This window comes from Hippoglossus stenolepis, chromosome 20 (genome assembly GCF_022539355.2).
Source record: "Hippoglossus stenolepis isolate QCI-W04-F060 chromosome 20, HSTE1.2, whole genome shotgun sequence".
In the NCBI taxonomy this organism is placed as follows: Eukaryota; Metazoa; Chordata; class Actinopteri; order Pleuronectiformes; family Pleuronectidae; genus Hippoglossus; species Hippoglossus stenolepis.
This window is the reverse complement of record NC_061502.1, coordinates 20,932,636-20,958,422: the sequence shown is the minus strand read 5'-3', so window position 1 is coordinate 20,958,422 and position 25,787 is coordinate 20,932,636. Positions and strand designations below refer to the sequence as shown.

At 42.3% G+C, this 25,787-nt stretch overlaps 2 protein-coding genes across 2 annotated transcripts; both read right to left on the bottom strand.

Annotated features, from left to right (window-relative positions):
- Positions 1–1,236: 1,236 nt before the first annotated feature.
- Positions 1,237–6,325, bottom strand: allc (allantoicase). The gene is made up of 11 exons (XM_035151082.1): positions 6,195–6,325; positions 5,768–5,818; positions 5,423–5,510; positions 4,062–4,181; positions 3,722–3,801; positions 3,489–3,621; positions 2,853–3,008; positions 2,663–2,736; positions 2,338–2,446; positions 2,143–2,261; positions 1,237–1,481 (listed from the first exon to the last, which is right to left on the bottom strand). The coding sequence occupies exons 1-11, from the start codon at positions 6,285–6,287 to the stop codon at positions 1,302–1,304; spliced, it is 1,203 nt and encodes a 400-aa protein (XP_035006973.1). The 5' UTR covers positions 6,288–6,325; the 3' UTR covers positions 1,237–1,301.
- Positions 6,326–9,834: 3,509 nt separating this feature from the next.
- LOC118104004 (NLR family CARD domain-containing protein 3-like) lies at positions 9,835–20,282 on the bottom strand. The gene is made up of 7 exons (XM_035151037.2): positions 20,265–20,282; positions 19,949–20,183; positions 17,828–19,631; positions 17,564–17,737; positions 17,144–17,317; positions 11,468–11,514; positions 9,835–10,364 (listed from the first exon to the last, which is right to left on the bottom strand). Exons 1-7 carry the CDS (start codon positions 20,265–20,267, stop codon positions 9,835–9,837), a joined length of 2,967 nt encoding a protein of 988 aa, XP_035006928.2. The 5' UTR covers positions 20,268–20,282.
- Between the last annotated feature and the right edge of the window lie 5,505 nt (positions 20,283–25,787).

Genomic DNA, 25,787 nt, shown 5'->3' with positions numbered 1-25,787 from the left:
TGTTTGTTTTCACTGTGGTTCTCAGTGGTGTGGGGTCAAAGGTCAAGGAGGGATGGGTGGGGGGGGGGGAGTCTGATAATTGATCGACAGAGGCTGGAAACCTGACAGGATTTCAAAATAAAGGCAACTGTGTGGGCCACACACACACACACAGACACGTTTGTACTTCTATCTTACTGAGGACATTCATTGACATAATGCATTCCCTAGCTCCACACCTTAACCTTCACCATCAGTCAATCACATTTTATTTGTAAAGCCCAAATTCACAAATCACAGTTTGTCTCAGAGGCTTTAACAAGGTGAGACGTCCTCTGTTCTTAACCTCAACAAGAGTCAGGACAACTAAACAAAAACACGTGTTTGAGAATTAAACCATGGAGCTAATCTCAGCAGGGAAACAGCGTCAAGGGATGTTGGCTGCTGTTCTATTAACAATGTTATCAACTAGTGTGGGAGTGAAGTTTTGATAACTTTCCTGTATTGTACTGACGTGCAGGATTTAGTGACGTCTTCAAGTGTCGTACCTGTGAACGTAAGCAGGATTACCATATCTGACTCAATACAAAGTGATCTGACCCGACCTCGTATCTGGAATCGTCACAGATCAATGATCTGTATTTTGTTCTTCACCTGCGATGAAGCTCTGGACTGGAGCAGCGACACAGGCCTGAGCCGTTGAGTCAAAAGTGACGAAGATCAATACGAGTCGAAGAGTCTGAGCTGCTGTGACCTGCTGTGACCTGCAGCTGATAATGAGATGTGAAAATCTGCAGTGATGCTTCGTCAGACGTTCGTCATCGACTGAAGCTTTAAAACAGAATCACATCATTTAAATTTAATTTGTGGTTAATGACGCAATCGTCACAGAACAGTCCCGCTCAGCATCAGCTCCTCCCACAGATGGTGAAATGCTCCTGAAGGAGGTTATTCTGTGTGAACTCATCCTTTAAAGCACCTACAAGGAGTTTTGAACTGGTTATGAAACCCTCTTATTTTAATATCACTGCCTCTTTATGACCGAGAGTCGATGTTTACAATTCCACCAGCATGAGTTCAGTTTCAACACTTGATCCTACATCGACGTCGTGATCACTCTCACACTCTGTTTTCTATAAATAACAAAGTTTAGACTCGATGAACTTTTGTGTTTGACTGAAGAAGAAAGATTTAATATGAAGCTGTAAAGTTGTGTGATGTCACAGTTGATGTTTTCTGTATGAATGACCACCAGACTGTCATGTGGCTTTGTGTTTTATTTGTTCCTAAACAAACTGCGGATCGAAGCCTCTGTTTGTGTTTCAGAGTTTGGAATCTGCTGTCGGCTGATTGGTCGAAGCTGCAGTGATCAGCACAGGTCGACCCCAGAGCCGCAGCCGGCTGACCCCTCCATCCGGGGCAATGACCAAACGTATGTGGCTGATGGGCTGAGTCAGCGTCAGCTCTGCCTCGCCGTAGAGATGTCTGTGATGAGGACGGAGCTGCAGCAGAGACAAAGAGACAAAGGAATCAGGTCAAGTCACTACATCCTGATGTGTTCCTGATGTGTTCCTGACGTGTTCCTGACATGTTCCTCACATGTTCTGCAGGTTCTGTGTGTGAGAACAAATGTCTGAGTCTGTGTCTCTGGACATGTTCTGGATCTTCTCCTGCAGCCTCCTAGTAAAATGTGTGTAACATGTCAGAGTGAGTCCATGTGAGGAGACAGCAGGACAATGTCCTGAAGCTTCCCAGTGAGCGAGTGGACGTGTTGATGAGGTTTCTAACACGTGACGGACGTGAAGCTGGAAGAACACAAACATCTCAGGATGAAGAAGAGGAGCCGTACACGTAGAAGACGAAGACGTCCACTTACAGGTTCCAGATCTTCTGGTGATGAGGGCCGACGCCGGTGTGGATGAGCTGTAAACAACAACACTGATCTTTCCACAGCAGAGTTTATACGTCATGTCCGGCCTCCTGCTGCTCTACAGGCTCCGCCCCTGCTGCTCTACAGGCTCCGCCCCTCGCCTGGATGTTCCCACATGTTCCTGTTTGAACGAGTCGGACCCGACAACCTGCTGCTGCTGCTTCACAAACACTAACTACAGGAAATGTGCAGACAGTTCAGTTTGAGACATGACTTCAGAACCTGGAACCTACTTTCTGAGGGGGAAGAAGGATCTGCCATTTCAGAGACCTCCACCTAGTCGCGATGCTCTGAGCCTCGTCCTCAGGTGTCAGAGTACATGCCTCAATCCTGCAGGAGTCCGGGAAGTTACCTGGACGGACAAACATCATTGTCAAATATTAATGTCAGTGTAATTCTTTATAAAAGCAGCAGAGACGTCCCTCCACCTTTGAAGTGGTTGGTGTCAACTTCGATGCTGCTGATCACTCCGGGACGACCAAGACGAAACACCGCCCACTCCCAGCCAGGCACCTCCAGGATCCCCCGCTGGTCCACCTGCAAAACGACCAGCAGGGACACAGATGACAGGGACGGAGTCACAAAACGGAAACTTTATTTACAATCTGACACATGGACGGTTTTGAACAATGAGGACCTTCTTCGACAGTGAGGATGTTTTTGTTACATTTGCTAATTGACAGTTTAAACTTAATTTGAGACAGTAAGTATCCGTTTTTTGTAAAGTTCAGTTTTTTGTGTTTGTGGTTAAACCTTCAGGTGTTTTGGTCTGTCCAGCCTGCGAGCTGTTTCCCATCCGTCCGCCATGTTGGCAGCTCGGCCGAGTCCTGTGGACACATCACACGTTACCAGGAGCAGCACATTATGTCCTTCACCGACACCAAGAACGAAACATGTGCAGCAACAAAAAGCTCATGTGCAAACAAATCCCATTGATTCCAACCAATCATGTTGCGTGGATGGCCAAAGTGGGCGTCGCTGTAGCCGAGGCAGACTCCCCCATTGGTCAAAGCCATCAGATCGACATCCTGGTTGGTGGAGACAGACGACCAGTCTCTCTGCCCGATGCCATACACACGTAGTCTGGATATCCCCCCATCTGAGGACACACATGCGCTCTGTACAGTATTAAACTGTCTGACTGTACTTGTATCTTTGTGAGGACATTTTGAAAGTCCTCCCCTTTTCAAAGTCTTGTTTGAGGGTTAAGACTTGGTTTTAGGGTCAGGGTCCGGGTTAGGCATTTAGTTTGAATCATGTTTGAATTAGGTGTGTGTGTGTGTGTGTGTGTGTGTGTGTGTGTGTGTGTGTGTGTGTGTGTGTGTGTGTGTGTGTGTGTCTGTGTGTGTGTGTGTGTCTGTGTGTGTGTGTGTGTGTGTGTGTGTGTGTGTGTGTGTGTGTGTGTGTGTGTGTCTGTGTGTGTGTGTGTGTGTGTGTGTGTGTGTGTGTGTGTGTGTGTGTGTGTGTGTGTGTGTGTGTCTGTGTGTGTGTGTGTGTGTGTGTGTGTGTGTGTGTGTGTGTGTGTGTGTGTGTGTGTGTCTGTGTGTGTGTGTGTGTGTGTGTGTGTGTGTGTGTGTACCTGGATACATGTTGAGACGCAGGTGTGTGACTCTGTGTTTGAAGTTGACCTTGAAGTAGTTATGACAACTGTCGCAGTATCCAGGTTTCAGCTCGGACACACCCACCAGCCCTGGCCACGCCTCCGAGGCCAGCTGTCAATCAAACCACATGTCAACTGGCAATCAGTCAGCTCAAATCATTGTCATGTTGCCACGGTGACGAACTGTGGTGACATCCCCCTGTCAAGGTTACCTTGACGACATCAGACAGCTGAGTTTCAGAGGCGGCCATGCCGGTTCGGTCTCCCTCCAGGCTGAGGGTGGGGGCGTGGTCTGGTGAGGGATGGGGGGCGATCTTTAGTTCCCGGGTCGACATTTTATTTTGTGATTTGTTTACAACTCAAACTGTTGTGTCTTTACTGTTTGTTCATAAACCCAAAGTCAAATGAAAATGATTCTTAAATATTATATTCATGTAAATCTAAAAACTCTGAGGAACATCACAAGCTACTCTGGTTTAATTAAAGCTTCACAACGGATGTGAGGAGTCAGATAACAGAGATGAAGATGAGAGAGGAAGGAGCCGTCTGTACCCAGAGAGCCGGCCTGGATGGAGACGAAGGGCGAGTGGTTTCCCGTGAAGAAGGACGTGTCGATGTCAAGGCCATGGATCAGCCCCGGGACGCCCAGCTGCACGATGCACCAGTCGTGACCTTCAACAGAGGGTCAGAAAAACACAACAATAAGTAGAACCTCACCTGATCCCCTCAAGGCTGCGTTCTTTCTCCTCCGCTCTTCTCCCTGTACACCAACACCTCCAGTCACCAGTCCATCAAACTCCTGAAGTTCCAGACAACACCACCCTCATCGGACTCATCTCTGGTGGGGACGGGTCTGCTCACAGGTTGGAGATTGACCACCTGGTGACCTGGAGCAGCAACAACCACTTGGAGCTCAACGCTCTGAAGACAGTGGAGATGACTGAGGCCAAGTCGCCCCATCACCCTGTGTGAGTCTCCAGTGGAGTCACTTTGCCTCCTGGGCACCTTCATCACCCAGGACCTGAAGTGGGAGCTGAACACCGGCTCCCTCCCCACATCCAGCAGAGGGAGCACTTCCTGCTGCAGCTGAGAAGTTCAACCTACCAAAGCTGATGATGGTGAACTTCTACACTCTCATCATCGAGTCCACTGCTGCTACAGCCAAGGACTACAACGCATCAGAGAAGGTGCTTGGCTGCAACCTGTCCTCTCTGCAGGACCTGAACGTCTCCGGGACCTGAACGTCTCCGGGACCTGAACGTCTCCGGGACCTGAACGTCTCCAGGACTCTGAGGCGTGCAGGTAAGATTGTGGCCGACCGCTCCCACCCTGGTCATGGACTCTTAGAGCCACTTCCCTTTGGCAGAAGGCTGCGGGTCATCAGGACCAAAACCTCAAGCCATGAAAACAGTTTCTTCCCGACCGCTGCTCCTCATCAACAAGACCTGGGACCCTTCAACTGCACTGATGTCCCTGTGACTGTGACACTTTTACTTCCTGTGGACAATAATGGAATAACTGTACTTTGCACAATCCAGTCTCTAGTACTTACCTTCAACATATTGCACAATCCCTTACCTGGTATATTTATACTTGTGCAACTTCCTTGTATGTGTAAACCTGCTGGTAAATAAAATTCTGATTCTCATTGAACTTTGTCTCATTTTATTTGATCTGTCGCTGAAGTCGAGATAAAGTCTTAAGATCTTAAGATCAGACTTTTTGAAGCTGTCGGACTTTGATCTCAGTCGGGTTCTTTAAAATCCTGTGTGACAAAATCTGAACGTGTTCTCGTCTGTCGACACCTCCCTTATTATCGGAGGTTCGATTTTATTATTTGGTGGGAGGAGCCAGTTTAAATTGTGTTAAGTTAAAAGTTGGTACAGTTTTTAACATAATTCACAAACACTGACCGGGCGTTCTCTTCCTCCTCGTCTCCCATCCGTCCATCCACTTTCCGAAGTCAGTGAAGGCAGTCGGGATGAACTGTGGCGCCTCTCGCTGCACGAACGCAGACATAACAGGTTCGGAAACAGAATATTTGCTCGACGAACAAAGATGAACCACTTAACTTGGTGATTTTCTGTTTTTCTTCTTACAACAAATAAAGATTAATCCAATGCTGAAAAAAGTCCTTGACATGCACCAGTTGTTAAAACTACAGCGAGGAACCATTTCAGAAATTTGAATAAAGAAACAAATGATATATTTGTCGTCCTGAACTCTGATCACTGATTATTGAATATTGATGGTTGTACCTTCAGCAGGTTGGCAGCAGGAGCGAACCACTCGTCTGTAGCAAAGATTACCTGGAGAAAAACCACGAAGCCGTCACTTTGCCAGAATTTATCATCAACTGAATTAATGCAAAACAGAAGTTCTCTTTTTTTTTAATCCATATTAAAGCTACACTAATCAGTATTTGAAAGGAATAGTTCAACATTTTAGGACAAACTGTTTACAATTTGTTTTTGAAATAGAAATATGAACAGGAAAATGTAATTTTGGGAATTTTGTGAAACTTTTGTGAAGATCGTGAGACATCACATTTAAAACTTCAGTGTTTGTTTTGTCCAAACCTCAGAACGTTCTGTATCTTGACTGAATCAGCTGTTATTTATATATATATATGTGTGTTTAAATGATATTTGAATGTATTTCTGCTCTGTATAAAAGGCAACTCACCCTCCCACCGACCGTCTCACAGGCCAGATCATTAAACTGCAGGAAGTCCGGCTGTGCGGACGCCACCGCCGCCGCCGCTCTCCTTTCTGCCATGTTGGACTTGACTGAAAATATGAAGAGAAACGTTTGGTTCCTACTGAACCATCAGGTTCTATCTGAGGGACAAAGTTCATCGACTGCTCAGTCACAGGCGCCTCTTTATCTACGGGTGGAGGGGGTACTGAATACACAGGGACTGTACTGAACAAGCTATGAATATAGATAACAAATATAATATATATATATATATTAAAAGAAGAAGATATCAACATTTAAACTTGTATAAGTTCTTTAAATACAGTCACTGATCATCTTTATATACAGTCACTGATCATCTTTATATACAGTCACTGATCATCTTTATATACAGTCACTGAAGGTCTTTATATACAGTCAGTGATCATCTTTATATACAGTCACTGATGGTCTTTATATACAGTCACTGATCATCTTTATATACAGTCACTGATCCTCTTTATATACAGTCACTGATCATCTTTATATACAGACACTGATCATCTTTATATACAGTCACTGATCTATACTCCTGATCCTTATATACAGATGATCATCTTTTACAGTCATGATCTCTTATATAGTCACATAAATGCTTTCACTGATCATCTTTATATAAGTCTGATCCTCTTTATAACAACGATATCTTCATCAGTCATCAGGTTTTTATACAGTCACTGCATCTTATACAGTCACTGATCATCTTATATACAGTCACTGATCATCTTTATATACAGTCACTGAAGGTCTTTATATACAGTCAGTGATCATCTTTATATACAGTCACTGATGGTCTTTATATACAGTCACTGATCATCTTTATACAGTCAGCTTTATATACAGTCAGTGATCATCTTTATATACAGTCATGATGGTCTTTATAAGTCTCAGTCACTGTCTTTATATACAGTCACTGATCATCTTTATATACAGTCACTGAAGGTCTTTATATACAGTCAGTGATCATCTTTATATACAGTCACTGATGGTCTTTATATACAGTCACTGATCATCTTTATATACAGTCGTTCATTTGAAACAACTAAATGTTTCAGTGCTTCAGAACAACAGTTCACCTTCTATGCGTTTACTCATTCAGTTCATTATATATATGGACAAACAATGAAGCTAAATTTATTTTATATTAAATAATAACAGTTGTTCTTTAGAGAATCATTTATGGAGAAATTACAGATTTTGTCTGTTTACAATGTTTAATTTGCTTAAAGGGGACATAGCATGCCCATTTTACCACAAGTTGATATGGTTCCTTGGGGTCTTAATGAAATGTCTGTAACATACTTTGGTCAAAATACCACAAGGATCATATAAAACAGCTCCTTTTACCCTGTATAAAACAGCCCTCCACAGAGTGACCTGTTTTGAGTGCCTGTTCCTTTAAATGCTAATGAGCCAGCTCCCCCTCCCCCTCTCCCCATGATTTTAAACGATATAAATTACATATTTTATATGATATAAATTATCAAATATGCATCCCATACTTTGTATTCCCCTTGTTGTCCTGGAGTTTTAATTTTCCCAATCACATAATTAAATAATGTAACCCGGCGTAACTACTGTAACCCGGCGTAACTACTGTAACCCGGCGGAACTACTTTGCCGTGCAAGTAAACACTGTAACCCGGCATACAGTAGAGCTGAACACTGCGGAAGTCTTCCACACAGCGCCGTTCTCAAGCGCGCAGCCGCCTGGCTGTTCACACGGGACGAGCATTTCTCCGCTGGTCAGCCCCATAGACTGTATATATAAGGTCAGCCCGCGATTCTGCTTTCTCCGCTTGTTGTTGTACCCGTTGAATGTCGGGGTTCGGGGGTTACAGTAGCGCTGAACACTGCGGAAGTGTCAAGACCATGTAGGGAGACTTCCAGTGTATTGTTACGACACAATACCCAGGAAGCGCAATCGAGTCGCTCAAGCATGACGTTTCTGACTTAGAGGAACTATAACAAAACGCGCGAGTGTTTTTTCCCCAGAGTGTTTGGGTTGGTAGACATGAGCCAGATACCCACATTAACCTGGAGAAGCACTAACAAAGTGGAATTTGCATGCTATGTCCCCTTTGCTTAACAGCAGTTTTAGAGAGAGAGAATAAAAACAACTGTTCAAAGTGAAAACAATTCAGAAAGTGATGAAATGATATAAAGTAATTTATTGAACTTGATAAACTGTCTTTGCTATATAATAATAATATATTGTTGGGACCAAGTATTTGTGAACTATAGTTGGGCCTACATGTGAAGCCAAAGTCTGACCACATGTTTCTTTGTTCTGAAGACAAAGGAGAGCCTCCAGAACTCAGTCTCCCAGAGGCTTCAGCTTCACCCCGAGGTGTGAAAACTGCCCCTGGACACAACTTTCAACCGCCATTGGTCACTCTGGGCCCCATGACCCATGAGGCCACCAGGCCAATATGAGCCCAGTTCCCTCTCTCTTCTTTCTCCTTCTACTCTCTTCTCCTGGAGGAGAGGTGTAGCTCTCCAGCTCACCCAGCCAGGGAAACTTCCTCCCTACTCAAGCTCTACCAACCTTCAAGCAGACCTGCCTGAATCTCCCCAAACTTAACACAGACATGTGACATCAACCACATGATCCCAACACTCCAGGGGGTCCTTTGTTTCATGGTGGCCAGCCGCCATTTTGAAAGCACACTCACTCACATAGACACACACACATACACATCTGTACAAAGTAAGTACACTTTTAGTTAGTTTGTGTGTTTATACTTTTATTACTTTCATAATAAATGTTTTCTTTAACACAAATGTTTTCTTCATTAATGTTGCATAGGTGTGGATTTTGCCAACTTCTACACTGCCAAGAACTCCATATCCTTCAACTTTGCTAACTACTTATGTGGTAATTTTGGTTTTAGTTATTAATTTAATTATCAATCAGAGTTCCAAATTTGTAGTTAGTACTTTCATGAGATTTAATCAATAAATTGTCTATCTTTTCCCTTCCTTTGAAGGGTGGTGCCCCAAGGTAACTTTAATCAATTAAAGTTATTATTTAATGTTAATATTCTTAATATTAATATTATATATTTTTCTGATAACCAAATTTATTGAATGCCCAAAGGCACACCATTTAATGGTGTCATGCTTAAGGTATCATATGCACAACAATATATTATATATCAATTAAGTTAATTCAAGGTGACAGAAAGACTTGCGTTAGTGTAATTATGTGTGTGTGTGTGTGTGTGTGTGTGTATAAATATATATTGTATCGTAGTATAATGGGATGATACCAAACAAGATTTCATTACTTGACTGGAGGATTCAAATGTCTGATTTGTCTCACTGAAAATTCCAGATTATGAATTGTGGAAATACGTGGATGAATTTCTTTTTCTGATTGTGTGTGGAGGATTGTGGCCGAGGAGGAAGAGGGGATCAGACGGACTGATTGGAAACTCCGTGGTGTGATCCCCGGTTGGTACAGTCCACATGTCCGTGTCCTTGGCAAAGATGCGATCCAACCCCCACAATGGTTTGTGTGTGACTCGTGGTGTAAAGTGCTTTGAGTGGTTGTTCAGTTCTTTAGGCAACAGTGTGACTTCCTTTACTCCGAGCACAGAGACACTGAACCAAACCACACCCTGAACCCAGGGTAGAAAAGATTCGTGAATTTGATGTTGAAGGTGTGGAGGTGTATCGGTGCGTCCAAGGAAACTCGGTAGAAGGACAAGATGCCGGCAAGACAATCCACATACACTCCCACTCTGTGGGAGATGGAGGCCGCGGGGAGAGGGACGAGTGTTTCTGTGTTGTTGTGCCACACAGAATAACAATAATCAGAGCAGCTCAGACACCAGGACTGATCGTTCCCTCCGAACCTGCAGGCCTTTCTGTAACCTTTCCTTCTGATTCCTCTGAGAGTCACCGCGATGTCAACCTGTCCACTCCACACCACCTCCCAGTAACAGCGACCGCTCAGACCATTTCTGCACAGCAGCTGACAGAAGATGTCGAATCTTTCCGGGTCATCAGGGTACGACTGCTGCTCGTTCACCAGCTCCAGCTTCCTGTAGCCGTCAGACAGTCGGAGGTTCCTGTGAGCGGTGATTGGGTCGAGAGTGAGGTCACAGGAAACTGGAGGAGGAAGGAGCAAAGAAGCAGTTCATCATCAAACTGATGTTTCAATGTTTGTTGATCGATTAGCAGTGAGTGGTGTTATTGAGGTTTTCCAGTGACACATACTGACAAGAATGAACTTGGATAATAATAATAACTAATAATAACTTGGACTCAGGAGCACGGCTTCACCGTCAGATCTAATCACCTCTCAAACCATCCGACCCATCAACCGATGTCACATGTCCTGTTCCTCTCAGCAGCACACGTTACTTCACACTTTATCTCACACGTTCATCAATCCAAAGACTTTGACTCGAGTAAGTTTGACTCCAACACTCAATCAAGGTTTGGACTCAAACGTCTCTTGTTTCCCTTTTCGTATATACGTCACTTTTTCAAAAGGAAAAGTTGCCCAAGTCAATATGTCACACATATAACGAATTAGACTTTTTCCTAAACATTATGATCGATCTTTTGCCAAGAGACATGTTTATCAATATCCTTTGCTTTTTGTAATACAGGGTCCATAGGAATGTCCTTTGTCTTCTAACTCCTCTCCAAAACGTCTTACTGCCAAACACCATGAAACTAAGTCGTCTTCAACTCAAAACATTTTATGCAGAAACCTGGTAAATACAAATATTTGCAAAATAGGCCAAAGCTGTGCAGCCCAATAGTACCAGACTATATTTGGACATTCTAAAGCTCCTTTACTTTATGGTAAGTGTACTAGAGACATTCAGATTCTGGTACGTTTATTTTTCCATATGAAGCCTATAAAAAAATTATTGACAAACCAGTTGCTAACATTTTTCATCGTTTCCAAAAGAATGTCTCATCTTTACATTTACTATATTAGTGACTAAGAGAATCTGCTGACTTGCTAATCCAACCAGGTTCCGTTTTACTGCCTTCTCAGGGGTTCTAGTTCAAATCATGATTCTTCTGGTTGTTTCTTAGGACGAAAGCAGCAGCCGTGTTCCTAACGTTACCACTGACGACCAGAAATAAACACTTGTTACTCATTGTCAACTATGTTTTCTGGTGGTGGCCTGTGTCTTAATGTCAAAGCTACTTATCAAACAGGAAATGACAGAATCAAACTGATGTACGCTTACATTTCCTCAGACCAGGAGTCAGCATCTGCTCTCCACCATTGTCCACCCTGGAGGAGAAAACAGAGTCAGACCAGCGTCTTCTTTTTAACAACGGAAACAATTTAACAACGTTCACTTTTGAATGACTTCCATCACAACAAGAGTTCTTACTCTACTCCTTCGTCTACATTTCTTGTTGGAGTCAGAGGCTGCAGCATTAAACCATTTTTGTAACGTTCTGGAATGTGACTCAAAGTGAATTTGACTTTTTCAATTAATTAATTATTAATTAATCTGGTTAATCTGAAAATGTTGGTGTTCATGTAAACATAGTTAGTGATGAGGAAGTATTGTCCAGACAACAGATGAGGTGCTTCAGGAGCTTCAGGGTTTTCTGTGCTGGAGAGTAACTCCCTCTATACCAGGAGAGTAACTCCCTCTATACCAGGAGAGTAACTCCCTCTATACCATGAGAGTAACTCCTATACCAGAGAGTAACTCTCTCTATACCAGAGAGTAACTCTCTATACCAGGAGAGTAACTCCTCTATACCAGGAGAGTAACTCCCTCTATACCAGGAGAGTAACTCCTCTATACAGGAGAGTAACTCCTCTATACCAGAGAGTAACTCCCTCTATACCAGGAGAGTAACTCCCTCTATACCAGGAGAGTAACTCCCTCTATACCAGGAGAGTAACTCCCTCTATACCAGGAGAGTAACTCCCTCTATACCAGGTAACTCTTTACCAGGGTAACTCTCTATCAAGTAACTCTATACCAGGCAGGAGGTAACTCTATACCAGAGAGTAACTCTCTATACCAGGAGGTAACTCTTATACCAGGAGAGTAACTCCCTATACAGGAGAGTAACTCCCTCTATACCAGGAGAGTAACTCCTCTATACCAGGAGAGTAACTCTCTATACCAGGAGAGTAACTCCCTCTATACCAGGAGAGTAACTCCCTCTATACCAGGAGAGTAACTCTCTATACCAGGAGAGTAACTCCCTCTATACCAGGAGAGTAACTCTCTATACAGGAGAGTAACTCCTCTACAGGAGATTAACCTCTATACAGGAGAGTAACTCCTCTATACCAGGAGAGTAACTCCTCTATACCAGGAGAGTAACTCCTCTATACCAGGAGAGTAACTCCTCTATAAGAGGTAACTCTTGTCTCTATAGAGAGTAACTCTCTATACAGGAGAGTAACTCTCTATACCAGGAGAGTAACTCTCTATACCAGAGAGTAACCTCTATACAGGAGAGTAACTCTCTATACCAGGGTAACTCTCTCTATCCAGAGGTAACCTCTATACCAGAGAGTAACTCTCTATACCAGGAGAGTAACTCTCTATACCAGAGTAACTCCTCTATACCAGGAGAGTAACTCTCTCTATACAGGAGAGTAACTCCCTCTATACCAGTAGAGTAACTCCCTCTATACCAGGAGAGTAACTCTCTATACCAGGAGAGTAACTCTCTCTATACCAGGAGAGTAACTCCTCTATACCAGGAGAGTAACTCCTCTATACAGGAGAGTAACTCCTCTATACCAGAGTAACCTCCAGAGTAACTCCTCTATACAGGAGAGTAACTCCTCTATACCAGAGAGTAACTCCTCTATACCAGGAGAGTAACTCCTCTATACAGGAGAGTAACTTCTATACCAGAGAGTAACTCTCTATACCAGGAGAGTAACTCTCTATACCAGGAGAGTAACTCCCTTATACCAGGAGAGTAACTCTCTATACAGGAGAGTAACTCCCATACCAGGAGAGTAACTCTATACCAGAGAGACTCTATACAGAGATAACTCCTCTATACAGGAGAGTAACTCCCTATACCAGGAGAGTAACTCCCTCTATACCAGGAGAGTAACTCTCTATACCAGGAGAGTAACTCCCTCTATACCAGGAGAGTAACTCTCTCTATACCAGGAGAGTAACTCTCTATACCAGGAGAGTAACTCCCTCTATACCAGGAGAGTAACTCTCTCTATACAGGAGAGTAACTCTCTATACAGATAACCTCTTGAGTACTCCTCTATACCAGGAGAGTAACTCCTCTATACCAGGAGAGTAACTCCTCTATACCAGGAGAGTAACTCCTCTATACCAGGAGAGTAACTCTCTATACCAGGAGAGTAACTCTCTCTATACAGGAGAGTAACTCTCTATACAGGAGAGTAACTCCCTCTATACCAGGAGAGTAACTCTCTCTATACCAGGAGAGTAACTCCCTCTATACCAGGAGAGTAACTCTCTCTATACAGGAGAGTAACTCCCTCTATACCAGGAGAGTAACTCTCTCTATACCAGGAGAGTAACTCTCTATACCAGGAGAGTAACTCCCTCTATACCAGGAGAGTAACTCTCTCTATACCAGGAGAGTAACTCCTCTATACCAGTAGAGTAACTCTCTATACAGGAGAGTAACTCCCTCTATACCAGTAGAGTAATCTCTCTATACCAGGAGAGTAACTCTCTATACCAGGAGAGTAACTCCCTCTATACCAGGAGAGTAACTCTCTCTATACCAGGAGAGTAACTCCCTCTATACCAGTAGAGTAACTCCCTCTATACCAGGAGAGTAACTCTGTTTACCAGGAGAGTAACTCCCTTTACCAGGAGAGTAACTCCCTCTATACCAGTAGAGTAACTCCCTTTACCAGGAGAGTAACTCTCTATACCAGTAGAGTAACTCCCTTTACCAGGAGAGTAACTCTCTTTACCAGGAGAGTAACTCTCTTTACCAGTAGAGTAACTCTCTTTACCAGTAGAGTAACTCTCTTTACGAGGAGAGTAACTCTCTTTACCAGTAGAATAACTCTGTTTACCAGGAGAGTAACTCTGTTTACCAGTAGAGTAACTCTGTTTACCAGAGAGTAACTCTCTTTACCAGTAGAGTAACTCTGTTTACCAGGAGAGTAACTCTGTTTACCAGTAGAGTAACTCTGTTTACCAGTAGAGTAACTCTGTTTACCAGGAGAGTAACTCTCTTTACCAGTAGAGTAACTCTGTTTACCAGGAGAGTAACTCTGTTTACCAGTAGAGTAACTCTCTTTACCAGTAGAGTAACTCTGTTTACCAGGAGAGTAACTCTCTTTACCAGTAGAGTAACTCTGTTTACCAGGAGAGTAACTCTGTTTACCAGTAGAGTAACTCCTTTACCAGGAGAGTAACTCTGTTTACCAGTAGAGTAACTCTCTTTACCAGTAGAGTAACTCTCTTTACCAGTAGAGTAACTCTGTTTACCAGGAGTAACTCTCTTTACCAGGAGAGTAACTCTGTTTACCAGTAGAGTAACTCTGTTTACCAGGAGAGTAACTCTGTTTACCAGGAGAGTAACTCTGTTTACCAGGAGAGTAACTCTGTTTACCAGTAGAGTAACTCTCTTTACCAGTAGAGTAACTCCCTTTACCAGTAGAGTAACTCTGTTTACCAGGAGAGTAACTCTCTTTACAGTAGAGTAACTCTCTTTACCAGGAGAGTAACTCTGTTTACCAGGAGAGTAACTCTCTTTACCAGTAGAGTAACTCTCTTTACCAGTAGAGTAACTCCCTTTACCAGTAGAGTAACTCTGTTTACCAGGAGAGTAACTCTCTTTACCAGTAGAGTAACTCTCTTTACCAGGAGAGTAACTCTGTTTACCAGTAGAGTAACTCTCTTTACCAGTAGAGTAACTCCTTTACCAGTAGAGTAACTCTGTTTACCAGGAGAGTAACTCTGTTTACCAGTAGAGTAACTCTGTTTGCAGAGTAACTCTTTACCAGTAGAGTAACTCCTTTACCAGTAGAGTAACTCTGTTTACCAGTAGAGTAACTCTGTTTACCAGTAGAGTAACTCTGTTTACCAGAGAGTAACTCTCTTTACCAGTAGAGTAACTCCTTTACCAGTAGAGTAACTCTGTTTACCAGAGAGTAACTCTGTTTACCAGTAGAGTAACTCTGTTTACCAGGAGTAACTCTGTTTTCCAGGAAGTAACTCTCTTTACAGTAGAGTAACTCCCTTTACCAGTAGAGTAACTCTGTTTACCAGGAGAGTAACTCTGTTTACCAGTAGAGTAACTCTCTTTACCAGTAGAGTAACTCTCTTTACCAGGAGAGTAACTCTGTTTACCAGTAGAGTAACTCTGTTTACCAGGAGAGTAACTCTCTTTACCAGGAGAGTAACTCTCTTTACCAGTAGAGTAACTCTGTTTACCAGGAGAGTAACTCTCTTTACCAGTAGAGTAACTCTCTTTACCAGTAGAGTAACTCTGTTTACCAGTAGAGTAACTCTGTTTACCAGGAGAGTAACTCTGTTTACCAGGAGAGTAACTCCCTTTACCAGGAGAGTAACTCCGTTTACCAGTAGAGTAACTCTGTTTACCAGGAGAGTAACTCTCTTTACCAGTAGAGTAACTCTGTTTACCAGGAGAGTAACTCTGTTTACCAGTAGAGTAACTCTCTTTACCAGTAGAGTAACTCTGTTTACCAGTAGAGTAACTCTCTTTACCAGTAGAGTAACTCTGTTTACCAGGAGAGTAACTCTGTTTACCAGGAGAGTAACTCCTTTCCAGGAGAGTAACTCTCTTTCCAGTAGAGTAACTCTGTTTACCGAGTAACTCTCTTTACCAGTAGAGTAACTCTGTTTACCAGTAGAGTAACTCTGTTTACCAGGAGAGTAACTCTGTTTACCAGGAGAGTAACTCCTTTACCAGGAGAGTAACTCCGTTTACCAGTAGAGTAACTCTGTTTACCAGGAGAGTAACTCTGTTTACCAGAGAGTAACTCTCTTTCCAGTAGAGTAACTCTGTTTACCAGGAGAGTAACTCTGTTTACCAGTAGAGTAACTCTCTTTACCAGTAGAGTAACTCTGTACCAGTGAGTAACTCTTTACCAGTAGTAACTCTTTTACCAAGAGTAACTCTGTTTACCAGATACCAAGAACTCTGTTTACCAGGAAGTAACTCTCTTTACCAGTAGAGTAACTCTGTTTACCAGTAGAGTAACTCTGTTTCAGTAGAGTAACTCTCTTTACCAGTAGAGTAACTCTGTTTACCAGGAGAGTAACTCTGTTTACCAGTAGAGTAACTCTCTTTACCAGTAGAGTAACTCTGTTTACCAGGAGAGTAACTCTGTTTACCAGTAGAGTAACTCTGTTTACCAGGAGAGTAACTCTGTTTACCAGTAGAGTAACTCTCTTTACCAGTAGAGTAACTCTGTTTACCAGGAGAGTAACTCTCTTTACCAGTAGAGTAACTCTCTTTACCAGTAGAGTAACTCTGTTTACCAGTAGAGTAACTCTCTTTACCAGTAGAGTAACTCTGTTTACCAGTAGAGTAACTCTCTTTACCAGTAGAGTAACTCTGTTTACCAGTAGAGTAACTCTCTTTACCAGTAGAGTAACTCTGTTTACCAGTAGAGTAACTCTGTTTACCAGTAGAGTAACTCTGTTTACCAGTAGAGTAACTCTGTTTACCAGTAGAGTAACTCTCTTTACCAGTAGAGTAACTCTGTTTACCAGTAGAGTAACTCTGTTTACCAGTAGAGTAACTCTCTTTACCAGTAGAGTAACTCTCTTTACCAGTAGAGTAACTCTGTTTACCAGTAGAGTAACAGCCTGAACGTTTGGATACAGTTTTTTGTTTCAGACAACTTCAGGTAATTAGTGTGACAAATAAATTGTGTGTGAGCTGAAGGTGTCTGTGCATACTTAAGACAGTCCAGTCTCCAGTACTGGTCGTCCAGTCCAGCGGACAGTAGCTTCACTCCTGAATCCTGCAGGTTGTTGTTGTTCAGGTCCAGTTCTCTCAGATGGAGGTGGTTGGCACTCAGGGCAGAAGCTAGAGCGGCACAGCTTTCGTCTGTGATCAGACAACCTGACAGACTGAACACAGACGAAAAACGTTTCCTCACAATGATACCAGATACAACTCAGCAGACACTTCATTTGGAAGAAATAAAAATAAATTGAATCCTTCATCAATCGAGCTTCCCACACTGAGCACGAAGGGAAAATGGCCACTGTGTCAATATGTCTACTATTATTAAAATACTTCTTCGGTCCACTACCTTTTTTACATGAAACTTTAAAATAAATGATAATTTTTTGAAAAGCCTCTAGTTTCCTGACCTGAGAGTTTCCAGTTTGCAGTGTGGACTCTTCAGTCCTGCAGACAGCAGCTTCACTCCTGAATCCTGCAGGTCATTGTTACTCAGGTCCAGTTCTGTCAGTCTGCAGGACGTAGAGCTGAGGACTGAGGACAGAGCTTTACAACTTCTCTCTGAGAGGTTACAGCCGCTCAGCCTGAAGAAGAATATGTGATGAAGAACATGTTTTAGTTGTGACAAAGTTAAATATCACATTGTTGTAACATCATTGTATTCATCCACCTACAGAGCTTTGTTGGAGGCTTTGACCACCGGCAGCAGCCTGAGAAGAGCCTCCTCTGAACCAGAGTATTTCTTCAGGTCAAACACCTCCAGATCTTTTCCTGATGACAGTAAGATGAAGTTCAGAGCTGACCACTGAGCAGGAGACAGTTTCTCTGTGGAGAGACGTCCTGATTTCAGGGACTGTTGGATCTCCTCCTCTAGAGAACGGTCACTCAGTTCATTCAGACAGTGGAACAGGTTGATGCTTCTCTCCACAGACAGATCCTGACTGATCTTCTCCTTGATGTAATGGACTGTTTTCTGTTTTATCTGTCCGTTACTTCCTGTCTGTGTCAACAGGCCTTGTAGATGTTTCTGATTGGTCTGCACTGAAAGACCCAGGAGGAAACGGAGGAACAAGTCCAGGTGTCCATTTGGACTCTGTAAGGCCTTGTCCACTGCACTCTGATAGAGAACGTTTAGTTTAACTCTGTCTTTAAAGACTCTGGGTAACCGTGAAGCTGCTTGTTGTTTGGACATCAGATTGACTCCAGAGTTGATGAAGGTCAGATGGACGTGAAGAGCAGCCAGAAACTCCTGGACGCTCAGGTGGACGAAGCAGAACACCTTGTCCTGGTACAGGCCTTTCTCCTCTTTAAAGATCTGCGTGAACACTCCTGAGTAAACGGAGGCGGCTCTGATATCGATGTCACACTCTGTCAGGTCGGATTCATAGAAGATCAGGTTTCCTTTCTGCAGCTGCTCAAAAGCCAGTTTTCCCAGAGACTCAATCATCTTCCTGTTCTGTCGACTCCAGAGTGGATCTGCCTCAGCTCCTCTGTCGTACCTGACCTTCTTCAGTTTGGACTGAACCACCAGGAAGTGGATGTACATCTCCGTCAGGGTCTTGGGCAGCTCCCCCCCCTCTCTGGTTTTCAACACGTCCTTCAGAACTGTAGCAGTGATCCAGCAGAAGACCGGGATGTGGCACATGATGTGGAGGCTTCGTGACGTCTGGATGTGAGCGATGATCGTGTTGGCCTGTTTTTCGTCGCTGAACCTCTTCCTGAAGTACTCCTCCTTCTGAGGGTCAGTGAACCCTCTGACCTCCGTCACCCTGTCCACACACTCAGGAGGGATCTGATTGGCTGCCGCAGGTCGTGTGGTTATCCAGAGGCGAGCAGAGGGCAGCAGTTTCCCCCTGATGAGGTTCGTCAGCAGCACGTCCACTGAGGTGGACGCTGTGATGTCGGTCAGGATCTCTGTGTTGTGGAAGTCCAGAGGAAGTCGACACTCGTCCAGACCGTCGAAGATGAAGACGACCTGGAACTCTTCAAACCTGCAGATTCCTGCTTCTTTGGTTTCAGTGAAGAAGTGATGGACGAGCTCCACCAAGCTGTACTTCTTCTCCTTCAGCACATTCAGCTCTCTGAAAGTGAATGGAAATGTGAACTGTATGTCGGGGTTGGCTCTGTCTTCAGCCCAGTCCAGGGTGAACTTCTGTGTTAGGACGGTTTTCCCAATGCCGGCCACTCCCTTTGTCAGAACTGTCCTGATTGGTCCGTCTCTTCCAGATGTGGCTTTAAAGATGTCTTCTTGTCTGATGGTTGTTTCTGGTCTGTCTGGTTTCCAGGATGCTGTTTCAATCTGTCTGACCTCATGTTCATTATTGACCTCTCCAGTGCCTCCCTCTGTGATGTAGAGCTCTGTGTAGATCTGATCCAGAAAGGTTGGGTTTCCTGCTCTAGTGATCCCCTCGAACACACACTGGAACTTCTCCTTCAAGTTAGACTTGAGTTTCCGCTGACACACTCCAGCTCTTGTTCCTGAGTAAAGAACAAATTAAACCAATGAGAGAAGAGTCAAGTAAAATGATTAAGGATAAACAGTTATGTTTGGCTATCAGGGAAAAAACTAATTCAGTAATTACAACATCAAAAGCAGGTCATTGGCTCATATCAAGTAATGATACAATACTTGTAGACATTCGGTTGGATGACTATTAAATGGTAGATTTTGTCCATCACAAGCAAACACCAAGCTGAGCAAGTCAGGAAGTTGATAGTAACCAGAATACTTCTCACCGGGGCCTCAGCCATGATTTGTTTGGTCAAAGGTGAAACAACTCTTGAAAGTGTCTTACTGTTTTTTAGAGAGTTAGCCAGTTCATTTAGCTTCATTCTTCTGAGGAAGTGCACTGTAATCCTCAGAAAGGCCTTTCTGCATCTCCTCCTCTGCTCGTCATCGTCTTCGTACATCATCCCCTCATCCTCAGAGTGGCTCTCTAAGTACGTGTATTCTGAGCAGTCGGGACTCAGAGCCCTCTGGAATCTCTTCAGCTGGTTTTTCATATATTGGATAATGTTTTCCTCTAACTGCTGCAGAAGAATCACATACAAACATCACAAACAGTGCAACATGCACAATGCTTATTTTATGACTCTTGTATATTTACACACCATGAATTTGGAGTCAAGGTCGATTTGATTCTTCTGCAGCGACTGACCACTGAGAACCTCTGGGATTTCCTGATAAATTCTGTGAAGGAAACATTAACACAGAACTTATTCTCTCAGTCACGTCTGCATTCATTGTTAGTGTTGGAAGAGTAAACTACGAGTGTACTCGGCTCCATCAAATACTCTGCTGACATTGTCACTGTTGACAACGTCTATGGGTGCATCCAATCAGAAACCTTCAGATCCTGCTGTGGGAGAGAAGCAACACGTTCAGGTGCTGCGATGGAGGCATCTCCGAGTTAAAGCTGTGTCTTGGTTGACACACATTTTGTAATGTTGTTTGCAGATCTAGCACAGCATGAGGACTGGAAGTCAACCTAACCTTATAAAAAGGGGGACTGGAAGACATATGCTGATTTTCAGGGTGTGACACAGCTTAGCTTTCCCAGGAAAGCTAATACAGAGGTGCTGGGCTCAAGGGGTCATGGAAGTTTGCTCATGAAGTCTACACTTGTTTTGTGGACATGGAAAGAGCTTTTGACTGTTTCCCTTGGAGTGTTTGATGGGCCATTCAGAGTTGTCCCTGGTCATCCCTCCTGGTTGTGGTCTTCACAGACAGGAGCGGGCCAGACAAGGAGAATGTCAGAGTTGGGTAATCTCAAAGACATTTTTCTGCTCATGGAAGATGACCAGAACCTCCAGCAGATATTGGGGTGGTTTGCAACCAATTGTGAAGCAGCTAAGGATGAGTGGCAGTACCTCCAAGGTGGAGTTAATGCTTTTGTGAAGGAGTATGGTGGTTTACTCCTTTTGGTTGGGAGTGAGTCGATGCCCGAGTGAAGAAATTCAATTATCTTAGGCTCTTTAGCACCAATGCAAGTACTATACCAGACCTTTGTGGTGAAGAGGGAGTTTAAATCTGAAGGCAAAACACTTTGGGTAACGAGCAGAGAAAGGAGACTGCGAAAGAAAGTATTCAGTTTCCTCTGCAGTCGGAAGGACGCCGTTACAAACAGGCGTGGAGCTCCGACATCTGATGGGATTTCAAAAGGAACTGATCAAGTTAGGTAAGAATTCTCATACGGAGGTTTCCTAAGCACCTCCCTTTTTCTGTCCGCATTCAACTGAGCAGAGAACCTGAAGTAGACCCAGACAATGGTGGAAGAACTTCATATATTCAATCTGGATTGGGAATGCCTTGGTTAAACTGCTGCCACTGTGAGCATCAGAAAATGGAAGGATAATAAACAGAACTACTGTTTTTACAACTGTGCAAACCTCGTCCACAGAGAGAGACCATGAGAAGTTGTTACATTTTGGGAGGTTAGACCTTGAATTTATATGATTTTTTAAATGATATTAAATTTCAATATTGAGAACATCTGAGTGTTCGGAGAGGCAATGTGTTTGTTTGAGTTTGGTAATCTCACCTTTCATCATCTGAGCATTGTTCACTGTTGTGGGGGGTCGCTTGATACTCTGGTGTGTCATATATTTCATAAACACTAATAGAAACATAAAAAACAATATAACCAACAATTTTAATCAAAAAGGTAAAAGGCCAAATTTGAATATTGATATAAAATGTGTCTGAGAATGAATTGTCTGAGTTTAGAAGCTTTTCACCGCAGAGTTTTTGACTTGTCATAGCAGGAGCAATGAAAATATAAACTTCTGTGGCTGCATTCCATTTCAAAGAGCCAGGTCCTGGTGTTGGACCTTCGGACTCTGCAGGTCCTAGTTAATGTTGTTATCTTCCTCTTTGCTTTGACAGGTCCAAATCTCTGCCTTGAAAAGGTCTGTTCCATGTTTACCTTTCACCATCTGAGCGTTGCTCTTCTTCGTAGAGCGTCGGTTGAGACACGCCGCTCGTCACTGACGCTGCAGACTCTTGTGTCTCATAAATCTCATAAACACTAAGAAACACAAAACAAAGTGTAACTGATTATTTTACTGAAACAAAGTTTAATTTGAACATTGATAAATTATATGTAAAATAATTAAATATATCTGGAAATTACATTGGTAAATATATTCAGAAATAAATGAGCAATTAGATTTTAAAATAAATTAAATCATTAAGAATTATTCTTTCAAACTTTTGTGTCTGTCTTTATATTTCCACATTTTCATTTACTTATTTATTCCTGTTTATAATAACCCAACTCATTTTCTTATTCTTTGATATATTTATACTTTTTATGGTTTTCCAATGACTCCATATTTCACGTCAGATTTTTTCAAACAACAAGGCCGCAAAATCCCAGGATCAATGAAAAGTATTGATTAGATATTAATATATGTTTACCTTTCACCATCTGAGCGTTGCTCTTCTTCGTAGAGCGTCGGTTGAGACACGCCGCTCGTCACTGACGCTGCAGACTCTTGTGTCTCATAAATGTCATAAACACTAAGAGCACAAAACAAAGTGTAACTGATTATTTTACTGAAACAAAGTTTAATTTGAACATTGATAACAAGTTAGAGTTTCAGAAGAAAAGAGCATGTGAATATATTTATATAAACACAGAGACTCGGACAGAACTGAGCAGACAAACATCTGGAGTCGGATGACTCTGAACTCACACTGATAACATGTGAAGTGATGATTGGATGTTGTCTGGTTGTGTTGAGAGACCCGTATATAATAACAAATATTAAAAGACTATATGAGTACAAATATAAAGAAATAAGTGAGCAACTCAATGTGAAAGTAGAAATAAATAGATACAAAGTATAATATTTTAGTCTTTGTTGTGGCAGCTCTGTGACTCCATTCTTCACAACAGAGTTCTTGACATCATCTTTGGTTTGTCCGGTTGGAAAAGGTTTGTTATATATTATATATATATCATTTACTTTTCGACATCATGTGAGTGTCGTCCATTGCTGTAGAAGCTCGAGTCGTACGTGGATCTGTCGGATTGAGGGAAGTCTGGTCCCTGCTGGTGGATCCTGATAGAGACAGTCAGAAAGGTCACGCTGGTTTTATTATTTATATAGATCGGGTTTCCACAGATGTATAAACACGTTGTTTCTTAAGCAACTGAAGATCTATCTATCCATCCATCCATCTATCTGTCTATCTATCTATCTATCTATCTATCTATCTGTCTATCTATCTGTCTATCTATCTATCTATCTATCTATCTATCTATCTATCTATCTGTCTGTCTATCTGTCTGTCTGTCTATCTATCTATCTATCTATCTATCTGTCTGTCTGTCTGTCTGTCTGTCTGTCTGTCTGTCTGTCTGTCTATCTGTCTGTCTGTCTGTCTGTCTATCTATCTGTCTGTCTGTCTGTCTGTCTGTCTGTCTGTCTGTCTGTCTGTCTGTCTGTCTATCTGTCTGTCTGTCTGTCTGTCTGTCTGTCTGTCTATCTATCTATCTGTCTGTCTGTCTGTCTGTCTATCTGTCTATCTGTCTGTCTATCTATCTGTCTATCTATCTGTCTGTCTGTCTGTCTGTCTGTCTGTCTATCTGTCTGTCTGTCTGTCTGTCTATCTATCTGTCTGTCTGTCTGTCTGTCTGTCTGTCTGTCTGTCTGTCTGACTGTCTATCTTCTGTCTGTCTGTCTGTCTGTCTGTCTGTCTGTCTGTCTGTCTGTCCTCTCACCTGTCAGTCTCATGTCCTCCACACAGAGTGTTTTTAGGGGGCGGGGCTCCCTCGTCCCTGTCCTCGCTGTGATTGGCTGCAGAGCTTCTACCTTAAAACAAACACATTGTTCCTTCTGTAAATATTTAAACTTCTGTTAATGGAAAAAATACTTAAACTCCAGAACACTTCAGACATATATTTATACTCTGATGTTATATTTACATTCTACAGAAGTTGTGCAGCCTCCACCTAAAGTTCTATCACCAGAATATCTCACAAACGTTTTATACTTATAATATTTATTATTTTTAAGTTTATAAGTTTTAAATTAAGTTTAAATGACAAATAAAATTAATTCAACTCATCTCAACATTTTTGTTCCAACAATCATACAGCCACCAGGTGGCGCCAACCTGTCTTTGTCTAGAGAGTCACTTCTTTAAGGTCATGTGACCTGAGGGATTAAATAGTGAAGGATTTCTGTATATATAAATATTTTCTCTGGGGTAGTTTGGATTCACTATCTTGACCAAGGACATGTGGAACGAGGGAGACTGGGATCGAACCAACAACTTCTGGTTAGTGGACAACCCACTCTTCCTCCTGAGCCACAACAGTGAAGAGAAGAAGAGACTCACCAGCTGAATTCATGTTTACATGTGAAGAAGATTCTCCTTCATCTGTAACTTGTCAAAGTCTGAAAACATCAACATTCAACATTAAAATTCTACAGAATCATGAGTCGGAAACATTGTTTGTTACAGTTTGTTACTGACATCACTTCACGTACGTTACTGTACTTTAAACCGACATGACTCTGCACTTAACAACCTGGTTCACATTTTTACACATAGATCAAATATTTCAAAATAAATATTCAAGCACAAAATATCCATGACCCTAATGTTCTGGTTCAGTGAAGTTCTCATGATTTTAGGGTTGAAATAAAAAAAACGTCATCTTGACCTTTGAACCTTGTTGCTTCACATAAAGAAACAACAGAATTAAATATGAGCGACAGAGTTTATTCTCCATCGTTTGTATCATATGACGTTGAAATGAAGACGTTTGTGTCGTCGAGCTGTTGCAGCTCAGATTATAATAAATATCATTGGATATAAATATAAATGTCGTGTAGGATGTTGAAGAGACGTGATTCTGAACTTTTATCACCAGTTAATCGCTAACCGAGCGTTTGAAGAACAGCGGATTGATGTTCATGTCCTGTCATGAATGAATTACGATAATAATCCTGATTTCATTGTTCAATTCTTTTTCAACCCAAAGTAAATAATTCATGTGTAAACTGAAGTAAAAGTTTCAACAAAGAGACACAACATTTTTAAAACCAACATGAGTCCGACTCACAGCAGCAGGAGAAGCATCGGCTCAGGTCTGAAGAAGAATCCACAGGAAGGTGGAGTCTTCACTCGGAGTTTCTCTGATAACACGTCCGACCTCTGAACTCCAGGTGGAACATGAACACGTTCGACCTTTATCAGCTGCTCCCTCAGCAAACGCTGCTGTCAATCACTCTGAGCTGGAGTCGGCTGACGACAACACTCTAACAAACTTTATTTAAAACAACCACGGAAAACAGAACATTTGTGTTTGATGTCAGCAACACAAACAACAATAAAAAAGATTATTCATAATCCAGTTACTGTCATTCAGACTTTTATTATCTAGTCATTTTCGAATAAAGTTTAATAAAGTAATTTATTCTGTGTGAGAGACGATGCAGCCATTTTTTTATTAAGATGGTAAATTTGAAATAAAAATATGTACATTTATTAAATTAAAATTTATTATTTATATACAGTCACTGATCGTCTTTATATACAGTTTAATGGATTCTTATATAAATAAATGTATCAGTGGCTGTTTTTATTTTATTATTCGTGATTCATTAATAAAAAATGTT